The 21,359-nt window shown below is 36.4% G+C and overlaps 1 protein-coding gene across 7 annotated transcripts in view; it reads left to right on the top strand.

Annotated features, from left to right (window-relative positions):
- Positions 1 to 21,359, top strand: part of Acaca (acetyl-CoA carboxylase alpha) — a 276,215-nt gene that overhangs the window by 139,670 nt on the left and 115,186 nt on the right. For all 7 annotated transcript variants that reach the window (XM_027950233.2, XM_071603724.1, XM_071603728.1 and 4 more), the window contains 5 exons: positions 871 to 995; positions 7,910 to 8,023; positions 9,258 to 9,371; positions 10,393 to 10,482; positions 12,085 to 12,203. In XM_027950233.2, the coding sequence (XP_027806034.1) occupies positions 871 to 995; positions 7,910 to 8,023; positions 9,258 to 9,371; positions 10,393 to 10,482; positions 12,085 to 12,203 (562 nt within the window). The remainder of the gene's footprint in view (positions 1 to 870; positions 996 to 7,909; positions 8,024 to 9,257; positions 9,372 to 10,392; positions 10,483 to 12,084; positions 12,204 to 21,359) is intronic.

Raw genomic sequence — 21,359 nt, forward strand, 5'->3', positions numbered from 1 at the left:
TTCTATTAGTGTCTTCCCCCATCCCATGTAAATGTATTCTTTTTAATTTTCCTTGTTCCTAATAATTCCTACCACCAAAATATGTTTCTCTTGTCACTTCGAAGCAATGTCTCACTAGGGAAGAATATCTATATATATCTATATATAGATATATATTTATATATATAGATATATATATCTATATTTATATATATGACAACCAAATATATGACAACCAAAAAAAAATTTTTCTAATATGGTGCTGGGGATCATTCAGGGCCTTGCACATGCTAGGCAAGTTCTCTACCACTAAGCAACATCTCTTGCTCCACCAAAAAACAATTTTTAAACAGCTTCCATTTTTCTTTTTGAATCTTTTATGACAGGGTCTTACTAAGTTGTCAAGGCTAGCCTTGAACTTGAGATCCTCCTGCCTCAGCCTCTTGAGGAATTGGAATTATTAGTGTGTGCCACCATGCCCCGCTAGAGCCATTTCTTCTAAGGAATTCATTCCAGGAAGCCAAATAAGAGTTTAGACTAAGTGTGGGGTTGGATTTATTGCCAAACCCCCAGTCTTTAAAACTTATCTCTCACTCCAATTTATAAATGTAACGAGACCCAGAGAGATCAAATGATTTGCCCAAGAGCAATAGTGAATTGATAATAGGTAGGCCTTGATCTCAGGACTTATGTGCAGCTTCTCCTGACTCCAGTCTAGTGGTCCTTTTGCTAACCCACACTGCCAGTTCTATACAAATCCTTTTCAAAAATTGTTAAGATGTTTCTTTTCACACTTATCAGCTGTATTATGGACATTAAGAAATAAACAAATGGCATGTAAACGTGAGCCTTTATACATGGGTAAGGACCAATTCTTTTTGCTGCTTGCAGGTCACTATGACAAATGTGTGTTCACCCTTCGGGAAGAGAACAAAAGTGACATGAACACTGTATTGAACTACATTTTCTCTCACGCTCAAGTCACCAAGAAGAATCTTCTGGTCACAATGCTTATTGTGAGTATCATTTTTTATAATCTGATGGTTGATAATATGGAAAAAATATTTTTTTCTTCTAGTAGCTATGGTCAGAGGAAAAGATACTGTCTTCTATAATTATGGAATGAATGGAGCTTGGGTTGTAGATTAATAATTTCTCATCTCTACCTTTATCCTTGATCTGAAGGAACCTGCTATTTAGGAAAGGATTGTCCTGGTTATTATGCATATTATGTGCATAAAAATTCACATCTCTGTTTAAAAGTGCCATGTGCTTTTCCATTCCTGTTGTCATTATGACAGTAGCTTTAAAATCTAGTCTTCTCTAACCAATGTACATTCATTTTAATTCTATTTGTTCAATAGATATAAGCAATGGTTCTAATGTTGAGACTTTTAAAAAAAAGTTAGAAATTCAGTACTGGCCCTCTCACCAAAGAAATTGAAATTTTTTTCTGCATCTTCTTTGTTCCCTTTTTGTTTTATTTATGTTAAGAATCTAAGCTGAGATTATTGTATTGGTAGTACACAGTATTTTGTCCCCATATCCTAGGAATATAGGAATTAGTAAGTGGGAATAAGGGATGAGACTGGTAAATGTGAATAGGACTAATGTACACTTGACCAGGGGAAGAAGTTTTTTGGACTTGAGAATTTTTAAAGATGCTTTGCAAGTCCTTAATTCATAGATCTTTCCAGTTGAGTTAATTTTAGGAGAAGACGACTGAGAAGAGGACAACTCTTTAAGCGTTCTCACCCCAAGGTCCTGAACAGTTAGTTGCCTTGCTCTTACTTGTTTGTTTTGGGGACTATAGACCTCTTCACTTCCTTGAATTCCGTTTTTGTCCCTGGGAATGGGCATTCTTAGTACTTTAATTCCATCATTTCTTCCTGGAAGGGCAACACAACCCAATAAATCTTGACTGCCATTTTTTATTTTATACTTGAGAATGAAGGGAAACCGTCTTCCTTACATCTCTGGTAAACAGCGTTGTGACTCATTCAGCCATCTGCCTAGCTGATTAACTCTAAAGGATATAAGATTTTTTAGAATAGCTACTTTTTAAAAGTGTATTATTATAGGGAGAATTTGTTACTTTTGCTACCCTAAAATAGCTAGGTGATGAGGCACTCAGAAGGTGCATTTGAAAATACATATCACTACGTAATATTTTATTTTTTCCAAATGACAGCTTTCAACAAAGACATTATACCAGCAACTTGCTAATATTTTTTTTCTCAATCAAAAGAGGGAAGAAATCTGACTTTTTTTCCTTCAAATTTTAATGCAAGGAATGTTAATTCTCACTTGCATAAGGCCAAGAATTTCTAGAGGCAAGGGATAATGATGAGAGGGTAGAAGAATCTGTCAGTTTGGACCTAAAATGGGGTAGAATTTGCCTTTAAATGAAGCTAATTATGGTGAATTTTTCATCTTATTATGATTACCTTTTTAAGAACGGAACAGTTTTCTGCACTAAAAATAGACCAAAGCCCAGAATCCTTGGAGCAGCAGAAGAGTAATGATCATCCAGGACTGTCGCTGGGTTTCTTAAATTCTAATTTGTAAGATATAGGGGCTCGGCTCGCTCCTTTTGCGGAGTGATTGTAAGTAACGCTTGCCTTAAGAATCTCATTATTGGAACACGGAGCCATATTTCCTCTGAGAATTCTGGAGTAGCTTTGAGCCGGGGCTGTTCATTTCTCAAGTAATCACGCTGGTGTGATGGAGAGAGAAAATGGCAGCTGTTCGGAGCTCAGGCCTTCAATTTTCTTCAGAGTCCAGTCACTCAAGTGTGTAATTACACGGGGGGTGCTGCAGAGGCGTTGGGCCCTGTCAGAGAACTGGTTTGAGGCTTTGCTTTTTGCTTTTGCCAGTCAGGACAGGCAGAAGCCAATGGGACTCTGGCTTGCTGTTGTTCTTTTTACCCACACCTTGGCATCTGATTACTTCTCACCTGCAGGGATAGTACCCAAACTTTCTTTCCAACAGACTGAGCTCTTTGGAGAAAAGAGATATTTCAGAGCATCTGGGTTTAGATGATAGGGCAGAGGAGAAAAAGGAGATGTTTGTGAAGCAGGAAGCTAGATTTGTCTTTTCTCTGTTTGGACATCTTCACATTTTTCTTTAAAAACAAAACAGGACTCAGTAAGCATAATAGGATCTGTAGGCTTATATATCATTAGTTTCCTTTCATATATTTGTTGCTTTTGCCCCATGTCAGAGATTTGAAAATAAAGAAGTTAATTGATGTGATTGAGCTCAAGGCCAGCTAGCAGTGACTTATGGATCAGGGATAAAAGCTCAGATGGTGTTCCTTTCTGATCCGATATTACTGAATGCCAGGCATGTCTTTCTTTTTTCTTCATTGACAATGGCCAGTGACCCTACCCCCACTCCATCTGCATTGATGGTAATAGCTGGTAAGAGTTTTTTTAGTTGTTAGGATTACTCTTTCTGAAGGTCTTATTGTCTTTTACAGATGTCACTGGAACATGGTAGCATTTCAATTCCCCTAGCTTGTGTTCTCTGCTAGTTCTCCTTTCTTTGCTTACCTTGACTTCCTGATTGATGATTATGTGCCCCAGCATTCCAATCTCTGTTTTCTAGAAATAGGAATGCTGATGGTGTGCTTTGCTGAGCTAGATGATGATTTCTGGGGCCTTTGAACCTACAGAAAAAGATCAAGAAATCAGGCTGCTCCAGTGAAGAGGGGCCTTTATCCTTTCTAGGTATTAGCATAAGTTGCCTAGTGGTAACTTGTTCCATGGCATCTTGACCAAATTTCTTCTAATCTTTCACCCTATCTGGAAAGTAAAAATATCAAGTAAAAGGGTAAAGTTCTGTCCAATTTCCTTTGGATCGTTGTACCAAATATGAAAGCAAAGTCTGAAAGACAAACAGTAAATTTTTTTTTTAACTTTTTTTTTTTCCCACCCCTGGTACTGGATATTGAACCCAGGGTTGCTCTATCACTGAGCTATAGCCCCAGCCTTCTTTATTTTTTTATTTTGAGACAGGATCTTGCCAAGTTGCCCAGGCTGTCGTTAAACTTGTGATCCTCCTGCCTTAGTCACCCAAGTTGCTGGGATTACAAATGGGCATTACTGTGCCTGGTAGTAAGTTAACTTTTTGAACGCTCTATTTCTTAAATTTAACCTTATAAGTAAAAACTTAGAGTTTAGAATAATAGTGTTTGTGTTTACTTAGAGATATTTAAGGGACTCTTTGGCCAAATTAAATTATCAACATTAAAAATACCAATATTCCCATAGCTGTGTACATAGCAATGTACATATTGAATAGTCACCTTGATGCTGAACAAGAAGCCCAGGAAGATTGTCTTTCCGTTAATGCTTATGTCTTATTTCTGATCTGGGCCACATGAACATGCTTCCATATGACTAATGCCATGCATATGAAACTGATTTGGTTTAGACAAGCAAAGATCAGTGCCTTCTCTTATTTCTCATATCATGGCTACATATAATATATCCAATGTGTAAGTAAGAAAGAAAATTCTCAGTGGTCTCAATCAAGTGTACTGAATAAGGATGTAGCTAACAATTTATTGTTAAACCCATCCTATAACATCTTTAGAATGTCAAAAAGTTCAATCGTGATTGGAAGAAGTTACCAGTTGCTTGTTGATGTTGGAATTAGGGCAGTAGTTTATGTTACATATAAGGTCACATTCTTCCCATTTTGAGTTGCCTTCCTCAGAAGTATTTAATGTCTAAGATGCTAAGATTAAGTTAGGCTCATTTGGGCTTTTCTGTTAAGCTGAATAACTGACTGGTTTTGATAGTTAAGCATATCTATTATATTTTTGCAAATCCAGCATATTCCCCATAGTTAGCAACCAATGACGATGAGAATAAAAATAAGAAATATCTGTGTTGTACCAGTCTTAACTCTTGTTGAATAGTAATTTTCACTTTGGTCTACAGATTTTTGCAAATGACGTATAACCCCCAAATCAGTGGGTTGGTTCTTTAAATGATATATTTTATTTTGAGGAAACACATCTGCTGATAACAATTGTGCTTTGGTAGTGTTACAAAATGTTTACCAGGATTACATGGTGATGTTGACTTGTTCGGTTGCCCACAGGAACCCTTTGTCTAGGATAGAGGGTCATGAGCTCCCTGAGGATGAGTAGTTGTGAATACTGGTGGTTTCTTTCTAGAAAAGAAAGGTCATTCAAAACCAAAATATTATTTTGTAACAATTAAAATAAAAGTAAAATGTATAAACACAGAAAAAAAAAAAAAGGAAAGGTCAAGGACAAGTCTTTGGACAGTTGAGAAAGTTATTTTTCATATAGTGTTCAGGCACCAGTCTTTTTCTGAGTATTAATGATGACAGTGGAGAAAAATCATATTTGAATGGAAAACTTCCAAGTCTGGATGAATTAATGTAAGTAGTGGTTTATTCATATTGTGTTGATTTTTCACACATCCCAGAAAGGTCTGGTTTCTCTGCTTTATCACAAGAAGCCCAGGAAGATTGTCAGCCTGTCGTCATGAATGAGTAATGACTTTACTTTTAATTTTTCCTAATCTCCATTGTTCACTTTTCTTACAGATACTTTCTTTTTCCCTATCCTTTCTTACTTTCTTTTTTTCATAATGGAAAGATGAAATGAGAAAATGATTTTGTATGTTTTACTTTTTTTTTTTTTTGTACTGGGGATTGAATCCAGGGAAGTTTTACCACTGAGCTACATTCCCAACCCTTTTTAATTTTTTATTTTGAGACAGGGTCTCACTAAATTGCTAAGGCTTGCAATCCTCCCAAGTCACTGTGATAACAGATGTGTACCACTGCATCTGTTTAAAAAAAAATTTTTTTTTTAGAGTTGGAACATGATCAATAGTTAAGTAAGAGGACAACTTCATTTTTTTCCCTTTTAGTTTGTCTTTAAAGTTCAACCCAGGTTTCCTTCAATGGAAACTCATTTCTATCAAGTCTGATACAGGTTGAAAAGGTAACTGTAGTGTTCTTATTTTGCCACATTGGCTTTGGTTATTAATGTTGAAACTTTGGTCTGGCTATTTGCAGAGTTAGCTGAGATTTGGTATTGCCCAGGACATACATGTTTTGAGATCTCCTGAGTCATTCTGATCAGTGAAGAAAGTACTTCAAAAAGGATAATGTTTCTCTATTAGGAACAATAAGAAAGGAGGATTTGGATAGGAAAATGGTTTCTCTATCCATTGTTATCTATCTGTTCTTTCCTTCTGTCTGTTTATGGTCTTGTCTCTGGCCATTTATATATATTCCCTTGAAATTCTATTTTGCTTATTAGTTCTCAGCAAAAGATAAGACTTTGTTATATTTTCTCCCCCCCTTCTTGCTTTTATGCCTATCTAGGATAGGTGAAACAAGTCCTTTAGTATCTGGCTACATGTTCAACTGAATCCTGGGCTTATCTTTAATAGCAGTTTTTGTTTTTCACACTTATGTAGATAAAAACAATATTTGAACTTCCTTAACTATAAATCATGGGTTTTATGACCCTGGACAGTTGGAGCAGATCTCTGGTTAATTATTTGAGGAAGGAGAATTCCATGTTCTGAATCATTTTTTTTTACACACACACAAAAAAATTGGAGAAATCTTCTCAGCATAATAGGGTTAAGTATTCCAAAAGTATCTTTTTCATTATGTGAAACATAATAGAGATTTTGGAAAATTTTGGGACATGCATGTCTGCCCCAAAGGCCAAAGTTCTATGCTTTTTTTATACTGTTGTGATAAAGTACTAATCAGAGTACCCCTAAGGTGGGGAAGGATGAGTATGAAATAGAGATTCTTGAAGAAAAGGGATGATGGGAGGTGGCAGAGGGATGAAAAACCAGTAACAGGATGGGGAATGTCCCAGTAGTAGGCACTTGTACAAGGCCCTGAATTAATTCCCAGCTCTGAAGGAAGAAAAAAAAAAAAGTCTTTCATGTCTCCTTGATAGTAGTAGAAGAGTTCTAAAACATAAATGTAATCACTTTAAAGTCCACGCAGAAGGAACAATACTTATATGTGTTGTATTAAGAAATGCTACACCCATAATTTTGTAAAATCCAAAAGGCAGACATTTATAAAAGCAGCATCCTTAGTTTTTTCAGCTTTGATGAAAATAACATGGATAATGGATGAATTTGGGGAATAAACTGATATTCTACTGGTTTCCAGTGGAAATATTTCAGAATATAATAGGGATTTTTTTTCTTAACCTTTTATAATTTTTAGAGGGGAGGATCCTATACCGATTAAACTGAATCTAGTCCATCTAAGAATTCACCATATTTAAATTCATGGAATGATTATTGGTTCAAGAACAGGATACCTGATTTTGAATGCAGAATTGCCAGAATACGAGATGGTGTTTTTAGTTAGCATGTGTTTATAAATGAATAATTTGTTCTTGTGTTTCTGTTTTGCATCCTTGGGATGGGGGCAGGGGGCTGAACATTTGGTTTGTGGAATTAGAACCACCAGGATGGTTCCTTTTGCTTTATAATCCTACCTTCTTTTCCAAAATGAGAGAGGGAATAGAAAGGTCTTTAGTCTCTACATTATTTAAAACCTCTTGAAACTTTGAGACATCATTTGTTATTTCTTATTCAGAATCCCCTTGACCTCTTTGAGTGGTCTCTGATGATTTCTTCTGCATATTAAAATTATGATGATAATTTATAAAGAAATACATTAAGAATTTTGAATCTGAATGATTGGAGATTTGGGTTGCTTCTCCTTAGGAGCAACTTCCTTTGGGTTAATCTTTACCACATTATTTAGGATAAAAATAATAGGGAGTTTGCATTTTATTAATCCAATTTTGTTTTTATTCCTTTATTTCAAAGTCCTGTCCACTGAGGTTCCTTTTTTATTTAACGTAGATGTTCATGTTCTTTTTTACGTTAATAATTAGGATCAGTTGTGTGGCCGGGACCCTACTCTCACTGATGAGCTGCTGAATATCCTCACAGAGTTAACTCAACTGAGTAAGACCACCAATGCTAAAGTAGCACTTCGGGCACGCCAGGTAAGGACTATTGTGGTTTATCTTAAAGGAGGGAGTTTTCTCTTAAAGGAGGGAGTTTTCATAGTTTGGGCAGTTCTAGACACATTTAGCTTTTACTCAGTAACCTTACAAAGATCATGCAATTTTCTGTGTATGTCACATGCCCTTAGACCAATGTTTTCATGTGTATATGTTTTTTTAAAGAGAAAGGAAAGGATTTATGTTGACTGTCTAAAATAGGATTCCTTTTCCCATTATAAAATCCTGGTGTTGTTCCCCACCTCCCTAGTAGCCCTATGATAGTAAACCAGGGTCAGGAGGAGGGAAAGAAACTGGGGGAAGGAAATCAATATTTCTTACTTCCCAAAGGGAGCTTAGAAGCAGATGAGAACTTTTAAGTGTATAAGAAATAATCAAGTGTGGAAAGCAGAAAGATAATGAAATGAATCTTAGGCACCAGCAATCAGAACAACCCCAGAGAAGTCCAGTTAGCTTCACCCTGTAGTGTTCATTTCCATTCCAAAAGGTTTCAGCGGGGAAGCAGAGAGTTGGTGCTCCCTTTTGTGTTTCATTGCATGGGCATTGACAAGGAAGCAGCATTTGAAGCTGTTCAGTGACCTTCTGCTTTCTCTACAATTGTATCCATGTCACTGAACTACTCAAAGTTATTGAACCTCTCAGTGACCTGCTGAGGGTATTCAGGTCCTACCGTGTCCCTGTTTGTTTGTGACACTGCTTTCACTCTCTCTGCCCCTCACATGCGTTGGTGTTACTTCCTGATACCTTCTCCTTGGTGCTGAGTACCTGGGGCTGTCAAAGCAGCTTTTCCTAGTCTTTCTGCTTCGAGTTGCTAAAGGCTAGATATGCTGCATCTACCTTCCCCACAGCTGCTCCCTGCCAGACCTGATTCCCAATTAACAGCTAGTCATGCAGTCCCCAGGACTAGCAGCTTTGCAATGGTAAATCACATGCACTGATGGAACTTGATTGAAGCTGTTTTCTCTCCCTTCCCCCGACCCCTCATGGGAAATTGCCCACAACGCAAATCATGGTGAGAGTCAACTAAGATTCAGTATTTGGTGGCATTGACTTTATGTTACAGGACCTAGAAGTTGTTTTACTCAGTCTCTGTTTTATCTTTGATGCCTGCACTTACAGATTTATATTTATTGCTTTTGTATCAGAGCTACCTAATAGGAGCCTAGAATAATCACTCCCTCAGGAACTTATGCCTCTTATTTTGTTCTCACTCAAGGTTCTTATTGCCTCCCATTTGCCATCATATGAACTTCGCCATAACCAAGTAGAGTCTATCTTCTTATCAGCTATTGACATGTATGGACATCAGTTTTGCATTGAGAACCTGCAGGTATATATAATAACTCTTTATTACCACTCTGCACTCTTGTTCCCTTTATTCACAAGCATAGTTCAATTAAGTAATGGATCAATTAATTTTGATTTTCTATGTAATGAAATTTCATACCTTGACTTTTAAAAATCATTTATACTTATAAATATTTTTTCATAAAAATGCCATTAGATTAAAAATGGTTTAGCTTAATAGGCCTGCCTTGTGTCCTATTAAAATCTTTATCTCTTGTCCTTTTACCTAGAAAGTATTCTAGGTCAGAATTAAGTGGTAACATTGTTTGATTTCTGATATTTGAATCATATGTATACATAGATGGTTGTTACTCTAGAGACAAAGCTATTTAAATATCATTTAATTTTAATTTTATTTTAATGCTTACTATTAAGCTATATAAAGAGCCAATTTTGTAAGAGATTATTGGCTAAGTTTACTACTAATTGGAAGGCCTTTACTATTTTTTAAACAACATCATTTTTCCTGGAGTGACTTCTGTTTTTCTACTTAGAAGCTAAGATACTATTAAATTATATCTGATCAAAGGAATCTTTAGAATTTGTGTAAGATTTCCTCCTGGAGAACCTAGAGAAGAAAAAGATTGTTTTCCTATTTGATTCATAGTTGAAATCTAGGGTTTCAATGGTGTTCAAATTTGGGCTTTACTATAGTGAGGCATTGAGACAATATTTAGGAAGTGAAATACAGATAGATATGTGTCAGAAAGAATAGTAATAGTTATAAACACCTATATTATCTTACAACTAATGCTTTTAGTATATTATTCTGAGAGTTTCATATATGTTAACCCATATAATGTTCTCAACAGCCCTATAAGGATAAGTAGTGTTTTTCTCATTTTGTCCCTGAGGAAACTGAGACTCAGAGAGGTTTATGTTCATACATAGCATTCATAGACAGAATTTTTAGGTTTCACTAAATGCTTCAAATGCTAAATATTGTTTACTGAAATTGTTCACTTTTGGATGTAAGGGGTTAAGCATGTCTTTGTACCTTCTAGAAACTCATCCTATCTGAAACATCTATTTTTGATGTCCTACCAAACTTCTTCTATCATAGCAACCAGGTAGTGAGGATGGCAGCTCTGGAGGTGAGTATTCATAGTCCTTTGACAGATCTCCTCCTTGGTTTCTAGCTGATGTCTTCTTCTGTTTGATTGACTATCGCGACAGTTCTTTTTCACTTTCCCTACCACTGAGCTACACTCCCACTTCATAGGGTTGGTTCTTAAGGGTACTCTTTTCCTCTGAAAAAAGTACTTGTTGCTCAAGTATTTCATCTGAACTAATCACCTGTTTCTGGTGATTTCCAACCACGGGAAAATAGCTGCCAGCACTTTTTAGTAGTCTTTATTTTCCAGGTATTTGAATTCTCCCATTTCATAATGAATTAGGATTCCCCATAACACATAAGTGAAAGAATATATGTGGCTGATCAAAATGTGTTAACTTTATCATTTTGTGATTTGAGCCAAATTAAAATGCGTTTAGTTATATTTTTAATTATTAAGCAGCTCTTATAAAATGCCTCATAGGAAAGAAAGAAATAGCATTTAATAGAGTGTAGTGTATTTTATTTTTTTCTCATTTACATTTATGAAATAAAACAAAGTGAAATTCTGAGCGGTTATGTGACTTGTCCAAAAATCACAAGTGGAGGCTTTTGCATTTGAACTCAGGTCAATCTGACTCCACACACTTTTCTGTTTCCACTAGAGTACACTTCTACCTCATTAAGTACAAAAATTGCAAGCTCTGAATACTACCTTAAAATTGCCAAGTGGATATTTTTAAGCTGGGAAAAGGAGCATTTTAGATGATTTTATGTAATAAAACATCATCACAGAGTGTTACTAGCTCTTTTTATTTGTATTGTGGGTAAAATGTAAACTCTACTACTCAGTAAATAAAAGAGACTTGAAATATCTAAGTGTTTTTTTCAGGGCTTTCATATCACTTAATGAGAAGCCTCCTTTCATGCCTCAGATGATGACAGAATCCCATGTAGCATTTTATGTGCATGGCAAATTGAATGTACATGAGGATGGACTGTTTTTGCTGAGATGTAGTCTGTTGCTGTTTCTTTAACTCTTAAAGTTAGTGTGTTTGAGATATTAAATGTCAAATTATACCTCATTGCTTTTGCCTAAAGTTGAGACTCTAAATAATCCAAAATTGATTTGGGGCAGTAGGGTAAAACAAAACAAAACAAACAAAAAACCAAAACAAGATATTTGATAGTAAAAGAGTTGAGCTGTACTGCACCTGCTTCCATCTTCTGTCTTCACTCCTAAGTAGCACAGAATGAACACCTCTTATTTTTCTCACTGCTTGCTTTTGTCTTCTGTTGAAATAATCATGCTTAATAAATTAGTAGTCATGATTCTATAATGCTCTTAAAGATCAAACCTTCTCCAGAATTTAGGTTAGTGTGAAAGGTTTACCAGGCACTTAGAGGTGTCCAGCAGAGGCAACCAACTTTTATTTTCATTTATATTCATGGATATAGTTTTAAAATTCCATCTTTATTAATTAAAGCAAGTATGTTTGTATAGACTCTTTGGACCTGTCTCACCACAGGCCACCACCTTCTTCATAACCTTCTTCTTTTTCAAGACTCTCTTTTTTTTGGCTTAGCCATTCTCTTTATTTCTATTTTTGAAGTTTATTTACAGAGGATTACTTTTTGCCAGGTGTATGTTCGAAGGGCTTACATTGCCTATGAACTTAACAGTGTACAACACCGCCAGCTTAAGGACAACACCTGTGTGGTGGAGTTTCAGTTCATGCTGCCCACATCACATCCAAACAGGTGAGTTTGAGTTGGTATGTGTGCCTAAGCGAGCCGGAGGCCTATCAGGAGAGTTAGAGGAGCAATGAGTATGACAGTTCCATTGTTTTTTTTAGCCAGAAATTTAGAGTGAAAAATGAACAGATTTGAACAGATTTGTTGCCTATTCTAGTTAAGATAAAAGTTTTGGATTACTCTATTCATTCTTGCGTGTATTATGTCATTGAAGAAATAATTCCTTCCTTTTTTTTTTTTTCTTTTTACTAGTATATTTCTTGTTGGAGCTTTCCCAGAAAAATCACAAAAATATACCTTGAGTGGAATTGCTTTGCCTTTTTATATGTTTGCTATGGGTCAAAGTGGTACCAGAGCCAGTTTTATTTTATCCCCTAAAAATACCTGAATTTAGCAGTTGTAATCCCATCAGTTTTTTAAAGAAATCACACTTCAGAACCAAACTTAATTGGCCATGCTAATTCTGTTATTCTTCCCTTCTGAAGACCTTTAAAATGTACATGTGAACATTTGTTTTGGTATTGCTTTGTTTTTAAAAATAAAATACTTATTTGTCTTATCCCTCATTCTTAAAAACTATACCTAGATATTTTTAACTCCACATGCATATGCTTATCCCTTCCTGTAGTTTCTTTTTTTTTTTTTTCTTCAGTAATGCCACAGGAAATATAAATACATAGCCAATCTTAACCTGCCCCTCTTCATTTCTTCTTTATGGCCTTTGGTTCTTCGCTTGGTATTACAAAGTACAATGTCTTTGGGGATCCTTAGTTATAGTCACCAGAAATGGTTTTGTTCTGAATTGCCACTTCACCGAAAGCAATAGAGCCTTTCTGGAGACAAAGAAGTCTGTGCTGAGACTTTTGGCCACTGGATGCCACTGTTGATCCAGCAGAGATCAGCAGATGAGCAGAGGCATCTTCAGAAAAGTATCTCTCTTCTTTGTCTCAGAAGATCCCTTTACTTCTCTACCTCAGAAATGCCTTATGGCTGGCAGAGAAAAGCATATATCCTTGATTTAGCAAGCATCTCTCGGTACATTTTTGCCTCCATGGATTTCAGAATCTCATTTTCTAGAAACGAATGGTTGTCCTTCAGCGAGCCGGGAAGTACTCATGGCACACATGGGCTCAGCACTCAGTCTTCTTTCTTTTCCTGCATTCCTTGAATAATTGTAGAGAACTACATGCTATACTAATGCTCTTTATAATTCTCAAGACAATCTCCCTTTCTTCCTGCTTTCTATTGCCTCTTCCCTTTGGGCAGTGATTTGTAGTCAGCCTGCAGGGCCGCCTCTGATTTCCTTCCCTCCTCATTGCTCCCCTGTCTTTCTGAATTGTACTCCCTGTCTTACTTTTTTTATTTGAGACTGTGTGTCCAGCTTGGTGAGGAAAAGTTGACTAAAAAATGAAGGAAATTCTTAAGTGCTTTGTTAAAAAAAATCTTATCTTTGCACATCAAGAGTATGAATTTCATCTTGATATGGTTTCAAAACATATATCCTCATCCCTCACATCTGAGGTGTACACACCCTATGGATAAAGACCAGACTTAATCAGTCCTGTTTTCTGTAGTCTCTAAAGGCTTCCCTAGTTAGTTTTGTAATTTTATTTTTCTTTTTTGAGGGAAGGGTACTGGGGATTGAACCCAGGGGTGCTTTACCACTGATCTACGTCTCCAGCTTTATTTTATTTTTTAATTTTAAGACAGGATCACACTAAATTACTGAAGCTGACCTTGAACTTGTAATCCTCCTGCATCAGCCTCCCACTGGCAAATGTTTGTAATTTTAAAGCTGCTGGAATATTATTATCATTATTATTTATGTAGGTGTGAAGGTAAAGATGAATGCAAAATAAGAAAAGGTAAAATAATCTTTTTGAAAGCCAGAAAAATCTTAAAATTGCTTTAATCCTATTTTTTTGTTTTGTTTTTTAAGATCTGTAGTATTTTTGGTAATTTAGGATCAGATAATCAGATTTGATCAGAAAATAATATACCCCATTGGGAGATTACAGCAGGAAGATCACAGGTTCAAAGCCAGCCTCAGCAATTAAGTGAGGCCCTCAGCAACTTAGCAAGACTCTGCCTCAAAATTAAAAAATAAAAAGGGCTGGGGAATGTGATGTGGCTTGGTGGTAAAGCATCTCTGAGTTCAATTCCCCAGTACCCTCCCCCCCAAATATATATATATCCAGTTTTAAAGGATAGTTTACTCAGACAGTTAGTACAGATTTGCTGCTTGAATTTAGTTTTCTAAGACTCTGTATTTGCTTGCAAATACAATTTAGAGTTAGATCACATGCCACAAGTTAAGGGCTCAGTTTCTACAAAACTGCCCAAAGTTCAAAGGATCCACAAGTTGAGTCCCCTAGTCATCTGCGCTTTTAACCAACTGGCTACAAAGATGGGGGTTCCCATAATCCCCCCAATTCAGTAATTCCCTAGAATAACATAACTTTAAGCCTTATCATTTTATTATGGAGATTATATAGTTCAGGACCAAATGAATGAAGAGATACACAGGAGGAAGTCTGGGTTGGGGGATCCTCAAACACAGCCTTCTTATTTATGGAATCAGAATGCATCACCTTCTCAGCACATCTATGTGTTCACTGACGAAGAAGCTCCATGGAAATTCAATGTCAAGTTTTTATCAAGGTTTAATTTCATAGGCATGATTGATTAAGTCATGGTCTACATGATTAAACTCAATCTCCCCTCCCAGAGGTCAGGCTGACTCAAAGTCCCAACTCTCTAATCACATAGTTGGTCTTTCTAGTGACCAGCTACCATTCTGGGTCAGCTGATCTCATCTGTTAGCATATACTCATGTGTGATTCCAAGAAGCTCCTGGATAACAAAGGCACTTAGAAATTCTAAGTGTTTAGAGTCTCTCTCCCAGTAACCAAGGAAAAAGACCAAATTCCTTATCATATAAATGGATCTACTCACTTTAAAAAAGGTTTAGTTACTTTTGAATAAAGTACTTTTCTATTTTTACAACTCCATTTTTCCACCTTTTTTATTGGTGCATTACAGTTGGACATAATTGTGGGATTTGTTATTACATATTAGTATGTGCACACAACATAACAATAGAATTTGGCCGGTTTGGCTCCCTAGCACTTCCCTCCTCCCTCCCCACCTTCTACTCCTATTCCTTTCCTCTGTTCTACTGCTCTCTCTTTGATTTTCATAAGATTCCCCCACATTTCTTTTCTATTTGGAGGTTATGTCCTATAATAATAATGTCCAATACAGGAAGGCAATGGGGCTGGAGTGTCGCTCAGAGGTAGAATACTTGCCTAGCATGTGTGCAGTGCTGAGTTCAATCCCCGGCACTGGTGGGAAAAAAAAAAGGAAGGGGGGGGGTGCATTTACCTGGTGGCATCATCAAAATGATAATTCTGAAGATGTGAGAAAATGTCTATAATGCTGTTTTTCAATTTGTACTTTGTCCTCCATTAGTGGGTACCAATTTGTTAAGTCTCCTGTTACTAATTTTTTTTAATTAAATAGACTATAGTAGAAAAAAAAAATTCCTTTTTCCTCTTTAGCTCCCACATATGCCAACTCCATTTTTTTTTTATTCCTTTCTATTCTAATGAGTCTCGGAATTATTTGAAGAGTATTTTGAAAATACATGTATTAGGGTCCTGGCTGCCAAGGTCTGAGAGTCCATGTGACCACTTTTTTGCAGAACACCTTTAATAATTCTGATAACACTGTAATTGAGAATTCACTACTTCTAAACCAACACTGTCCAGTAGAAATCTAATGCAAGCCACATGTAATTTTAAATTTTCTATTGACCACATTTAAAAGAGTAAAAGAAACATCATTAATTTTAATAGCATTTATTTAACCCAATATATGCAAAACACCATTTCAGTATAAAGTAAAAATGATCAGTGAGATATTTTATACATAATTTATAGCATATCTCAGTACAGACTAGTCACATGGCTAGTTACTGCTATGTTGCTCTGCTCAAATCTAGACCAAAAATTAATTAGGTCAATCACATTGAGTCTTCTGTTTTGTTAATGGTAGAAGAGGGAAAAAACAAACAAACAAAAAACCCTCTTATTCTTGCTTGTCTTGGTAGTTATAGGAATTATCCAACCTAATACTATTAGTTACTATACTTCATGTTTTAAAAATTATTCTGTGAGAATAAGAAAACAAGCATCTAAAGAATTTTCCTGAAAAAATACTCTGCTCCTGTCAGTTTGCAGATAGAAAGCTATATTTCATCCCAACCCATGGGGATTAAATAACTAGCCAAAAACAAATGACAAAACTGGAATTCCACCAGGTGACCCCATACACAGTAAGAGATTGTCATCTTGCTTTCACATTACAGCTTACAAAGATACTTCTAATGACAAATTTTGTCTACTTCAAATGAACACCTAGCTAGGAATGTGAAGATCAACTGCCAGAACGGATGATGCTAAAAAGTTGGTTAAAAAATTGTATTCTTTCCAAAGAATGTTTGGTCTGTTAACTCCGACTGAGAAAAATACTATAATCTGTTTTGTAGATTAGATGCCTTTTGGACAAAAGACCTATATCTCATTAGTACCTGTTTCAATTTTTAAAGAAGTAGTCAAAATACATTTGCAAATGAGTGTGGCAGCTCTAAGAAGGTAGAAGATAACCAACCTCCTTTTAGCACATTCAGGCAATTACTGTGTAGCCAGCATGTTTGGTACCTTTTTATTTTAATAATCTATGGTAGGACTTATGTTACTTTATATATTTTTTTGTATACTTTGTATTTTTTTCTAGCATTTCTCTCAATATTTTCTTAAAATGCTGATTATTAGCTTATTTTTAATCTCCATAACTCCCTCCTCCTCCTCCTCCTCCTCCTCCTCCTCCTCCTCCTCCTTCTTGCTAGGCATTCTTCTGTCAGAGTATGTTATCTTCTTGACCTTCTACCCCAAGACTTTAAATTTTTTTCTGGGAACTGTAGTTATAACCTATTTGGTATTCCTGGGTGTTCTTCATCAGAGGATCCTATCAGAACTTCACTCAGGGAAGCTCCTGGTCTGGATTTATCCACCTCTTCCTAAATTCCCTTCACTTGAACAGCAGTTTAAGAATAGTTAGAAACCTGGGCTGGTGGTGTAGCTCAGTGGTAGAGCACTTGCCTAGCATGTGTGAGGCCTTGGGTTACATTCTTAGCGCCTGTCTGAAAGAGAAAGAATAATATGGGCTGGGGTTGTGGCTCAGTGGTAGAGCGCTCGCCTAGCATGCGTGAGGCCCTGGGTTGGATCCTCAACACCACATAAAAATAAATAAATAAACAAAATAAAGGTATTGTGTCTAACCAAAAAATAAATATTTTTTGAAAAAGAATAATATTAGTTAGAAGCCTGTATATATGTGTGACACATGTGTATGTTTTTATGTGTTTCCTTTTTTACCTTCTTAGCATTTAAAAGTTATGTTCTATTATACATGAACTGTTTTGAAGGGAGAGGATTTTTTTTTTTTTAAGATGACTTATAGCCAGTTAGCAGTTGTTCTTTAAGGAGACATGTGAGTTTCTTCAGTCATTTTCTTGGTGCAGGAACATTCAGGACAGCTTTTCTACTTCTAGGACCTAATTCTCTTGTCTAAGATTCCATAAGCCCAGCTCTTTAGTGAGTTCAGCTAGTTTTTTATGGATTAATCCTGAAGGTTAGATTATATGATTCAACATTCCCTTTTCTCTTTCTTTTAATAGTGAGTCTCAGGGTTTAGAGCCCAGGGTGTGTTGTGTCTTTTTCCCCCTAGTATTACTCACTGATGCTAGAAAGGCAAAAGCTTGTTACACTGAGGCAGCATCCTGAATGCCTTTGTTTTTGACGATTTACTGAATCATTTGACATTCAGGATTTCACTTAGCTTTGGGCATATTAAATGCCTCAGAATAATCTGGAAACAAATAAGTATTTCAGTCATCCTATGAATTTAGTACTCTAAAATATAGCTATTTTATACAAACATGTAAGGTAAATTGCCCCATAAACACTGTGGCTATGCATATGGCTCTGTGTATTTTGAGAGTCTGGGAGTAAAAAATTTAATACTCCAAATGATTTTTATGTGTAACACAAATTAACAAACATGGGTTATTTAAAAAAAATTTTTGAATGTATGATTCAAATAAGGAACATCAAAATTGATGCAGGAGATGGGAAGAATACATTGTTGTATATTTCTGTACATATATAATGGATAAGGATCTATTGGTGTTCATTTCCACTTCTTAGATGGAAATCCACACTTTGGTTATGTTGGATTGCATTGTACCTTCTTTGCTATTTGCTCCTTGTGAATTTGGCCTTCTGTTTTATGTTTTAATTCAAGTACTTTCCTTTTCTCTTGCCTTTTATCCAGAAGAGGTTGGCTGTGTTCTCCCCTGATAACACATATTTTGGTCATGGCTGGATTTAGGCTGCCTGGCATTTTCAATGTTCAGCTGTCGGTGGATGGCCTCTGGACCTTCTTTTCATTTGTGAGGAAGGTTAGAAATCAGAAGCCTTTCACATGACTAATCAGCAGCCTGCTGCCATTCTTGAGAATTCTGATAATCTTTGACATCCAGAGATTAGACCCTTCTTTGGATAGTACTAAGATACTCAAAAGTCATCCAACTTGTAGCAATTTTTTATTTTTTTTAAGCAGTGGGAACACTTGGTTGTAGTTAGCTTGGCAGAATGAGCTATAAATAAATAAAGTCCTACAGTGTTTGCTTCTGTGATTCAGGGTAGTCTGCTGATAAGATGCAAACATCTGGCAGAAGAGAAGATTCTCAGCAGGTTTAAGTGCTTACCAAAGTGCTTTCCTGGATCCATGGCTCAGCCTCTAGTCTCTGCTGTGTTATTTTGGCACTCTAGACTTGTAAGATTGGAGAGTTGAGTTTAAAACTCTCAATATATCATTAGGGTAGCCCAAGGTCCCTTCTTGTCAAGGAAGACTAGCTGATTCCAGGGGGGAGAAGGAAAAGCAGAATCCAGGGCACCTGTAAATCCCTGTAGTTTTGTGCTGTGGGTTTGTAGCTAATTATACGGCAGGCAGCCGTAATATGCTGTAACCCTGTTGGCGTGCTTATTTCAGAAAGAGCGAAATCTTCCAGCAGAGCAAAGAGGGGGCTTTGTAGGGGCTGCAAATGAATGAAGCAACAATCATTTTATTGTAAACTAATACTTTGCAGCAGAATCTGGGCATCTGAACTTCAAGTGTGTATGGGGATGGGGGTGTGCCAATAGAAATACATGTTTCAGATGTGTTTAACAGCTCTTGATTTGGATTCTCCTGCAGATACAGTCACACAAGGAGACCACCACTGGTCACAGCCAGTCAAATTGCTCTTTCTCCTATGGTACTGCTGTTAGTGACTGCTAGTAGGTTATTCAGCCGACCTCTTCTGATTCTGCTTTGCTGCCTGATTTCAAAAGATTTGCCCTATACTGGCTCTCAGTCACAGCTTGATGTAACCACTGCTTGTTTGCATGCATCCTCATCATTTTCATATAGGTCTCTTTTTTCCTTCTTCAAGTTAAAAGGCAAAAGAATAGGGAGCATTTTTATATAATAAAAGATTTATGTAGGGCCAGCTAGACTCAAGCAAAATGAAATTCAGTTGGAAGGGATGGTAAAAAGGCTCAGAGAACTTGTGACTGCCAGAGAAGTCAGTGTTTCTTAAATTAAAGAAGGTTCAGCTAGCAGGCTGCAACTCCGACTTTGCATTCATATTGAAGCAGGCTTTCTAGCCATGCTGGGCAAGGCAGATCAATAAAATCAGAAGTGACTTAATGCCAGGAACCTCAGAATTCAAAGGATTTCTCTTGTCCTTCTTTAAAGTCCATATTGATGAGGAATGCTAACTTCAGGAGCAGGGATGAGAAAATGCCAGGTCTAGGTGCTGGTTTGTTGACACCATGTTGAACATGTCCTTGGAAAGCATTCACTTTGATTTCTCAGTTATCATATCTGTAAAATGGAGCTAATTTACTAGAAGGAAAGTGATTGCAATATTTTAAAACATGAGAAGATTCATCATAATAAGTGCTTTAAGTAATCCAAATAGCAGATTTGGGAAGTGAATTTATATTTCATTTATATACTTGAAAATATAGTTGATTGCCTAATTGAGATGGAGCACTTTTGCATGAAACATGGTAGATTTTATTTTATTTTTAGCCACATAAATGGAATATTTTACTCATCTTTGCACAAACTATGGATCTAGCCTTCTGATGTAATACCGTAGTGTGCAGTGTGCTGAATTTGTCATATTGTTAAGATGATAAAAGAGCCAGTGTAGGTGGAAAAAAAATTGCCTGTGTAGGATAATAAAATATATAAGTGAGCAATATGGACACCATTAAGCATTTACCTGTTAACAGTTTATCCTTCCTTCTCTAGTCATCTCTGCTCTGACCACACTAATTTTCATTCTACCAAAGAGGATAAGCCAGCTCTAAATTTACCTCTTACATGATTGATTTGGAGGCCATCCCTTTAAAGATTGTAGATACTAGGCGTTTTAGTAGTTTTTTTTTTTAACCCCATACTGTGTGTATGGTGCATAATTCCCATAACAAAGCAGCAGGGGGCTCCCTCTGAGAGCTGGATACTTGATAATGTAAAAGGGCTGGCTTTTTCTTGGTGGTGTTCTTTTCAATTTAGGCCCTTTTCTCAGAAAAAACTTGGCCATCATCCTGTGAAGACTCCCAAAGGAATTAGAGTGTAGCTATAGAAGCAGTAAGACCTTTTTATTAGTTTAAGAAATTGGTTAACAGTTGAGATGCTACTGATTTCTAAACTCCAGAAACCTGCATGAATGGTCCCTGAAATTGCTTTGGTTGTAGGGTTCTTTCTGAACTGAGGTTCATGGTAAGAGACTGTGCAAATAGCCCCATTATTTAGAATCTTTTTGCATCTTAAAAGGAACACTTTTCTATAGTCTCATTACCACCTGCAGTTTTAGTTTTTTGTTCAGTTACACCTCCCTTTCATCTAGAATCTTTGCATACTTTTCTTGTATTTATGAGGGCCCAGTGTGTTATGATGACTAAGAATTTCTTATAAAATAAGACCCATTCTCCTGAGTGAGAGCTCAAGGAATCCATGTAGGAGAGGTTCAGGTTTTTGTACTTG

Source organism: Marmota flaviventris, chromosome 17 (genome assembly GCF_047511675.1).
Source record: "Marmota flaviventris isolate mMarFla1 chromosome 17, mMarFla1.hap1, whole genome shotgun sequence".
NCBI classification, from domain to species: domain Eukaryota; kingdom Metazoa; phylum Chordata; class Mammalia; order Rodentia; family Sciuridae; genus Marmota; species Marmota flaviventris.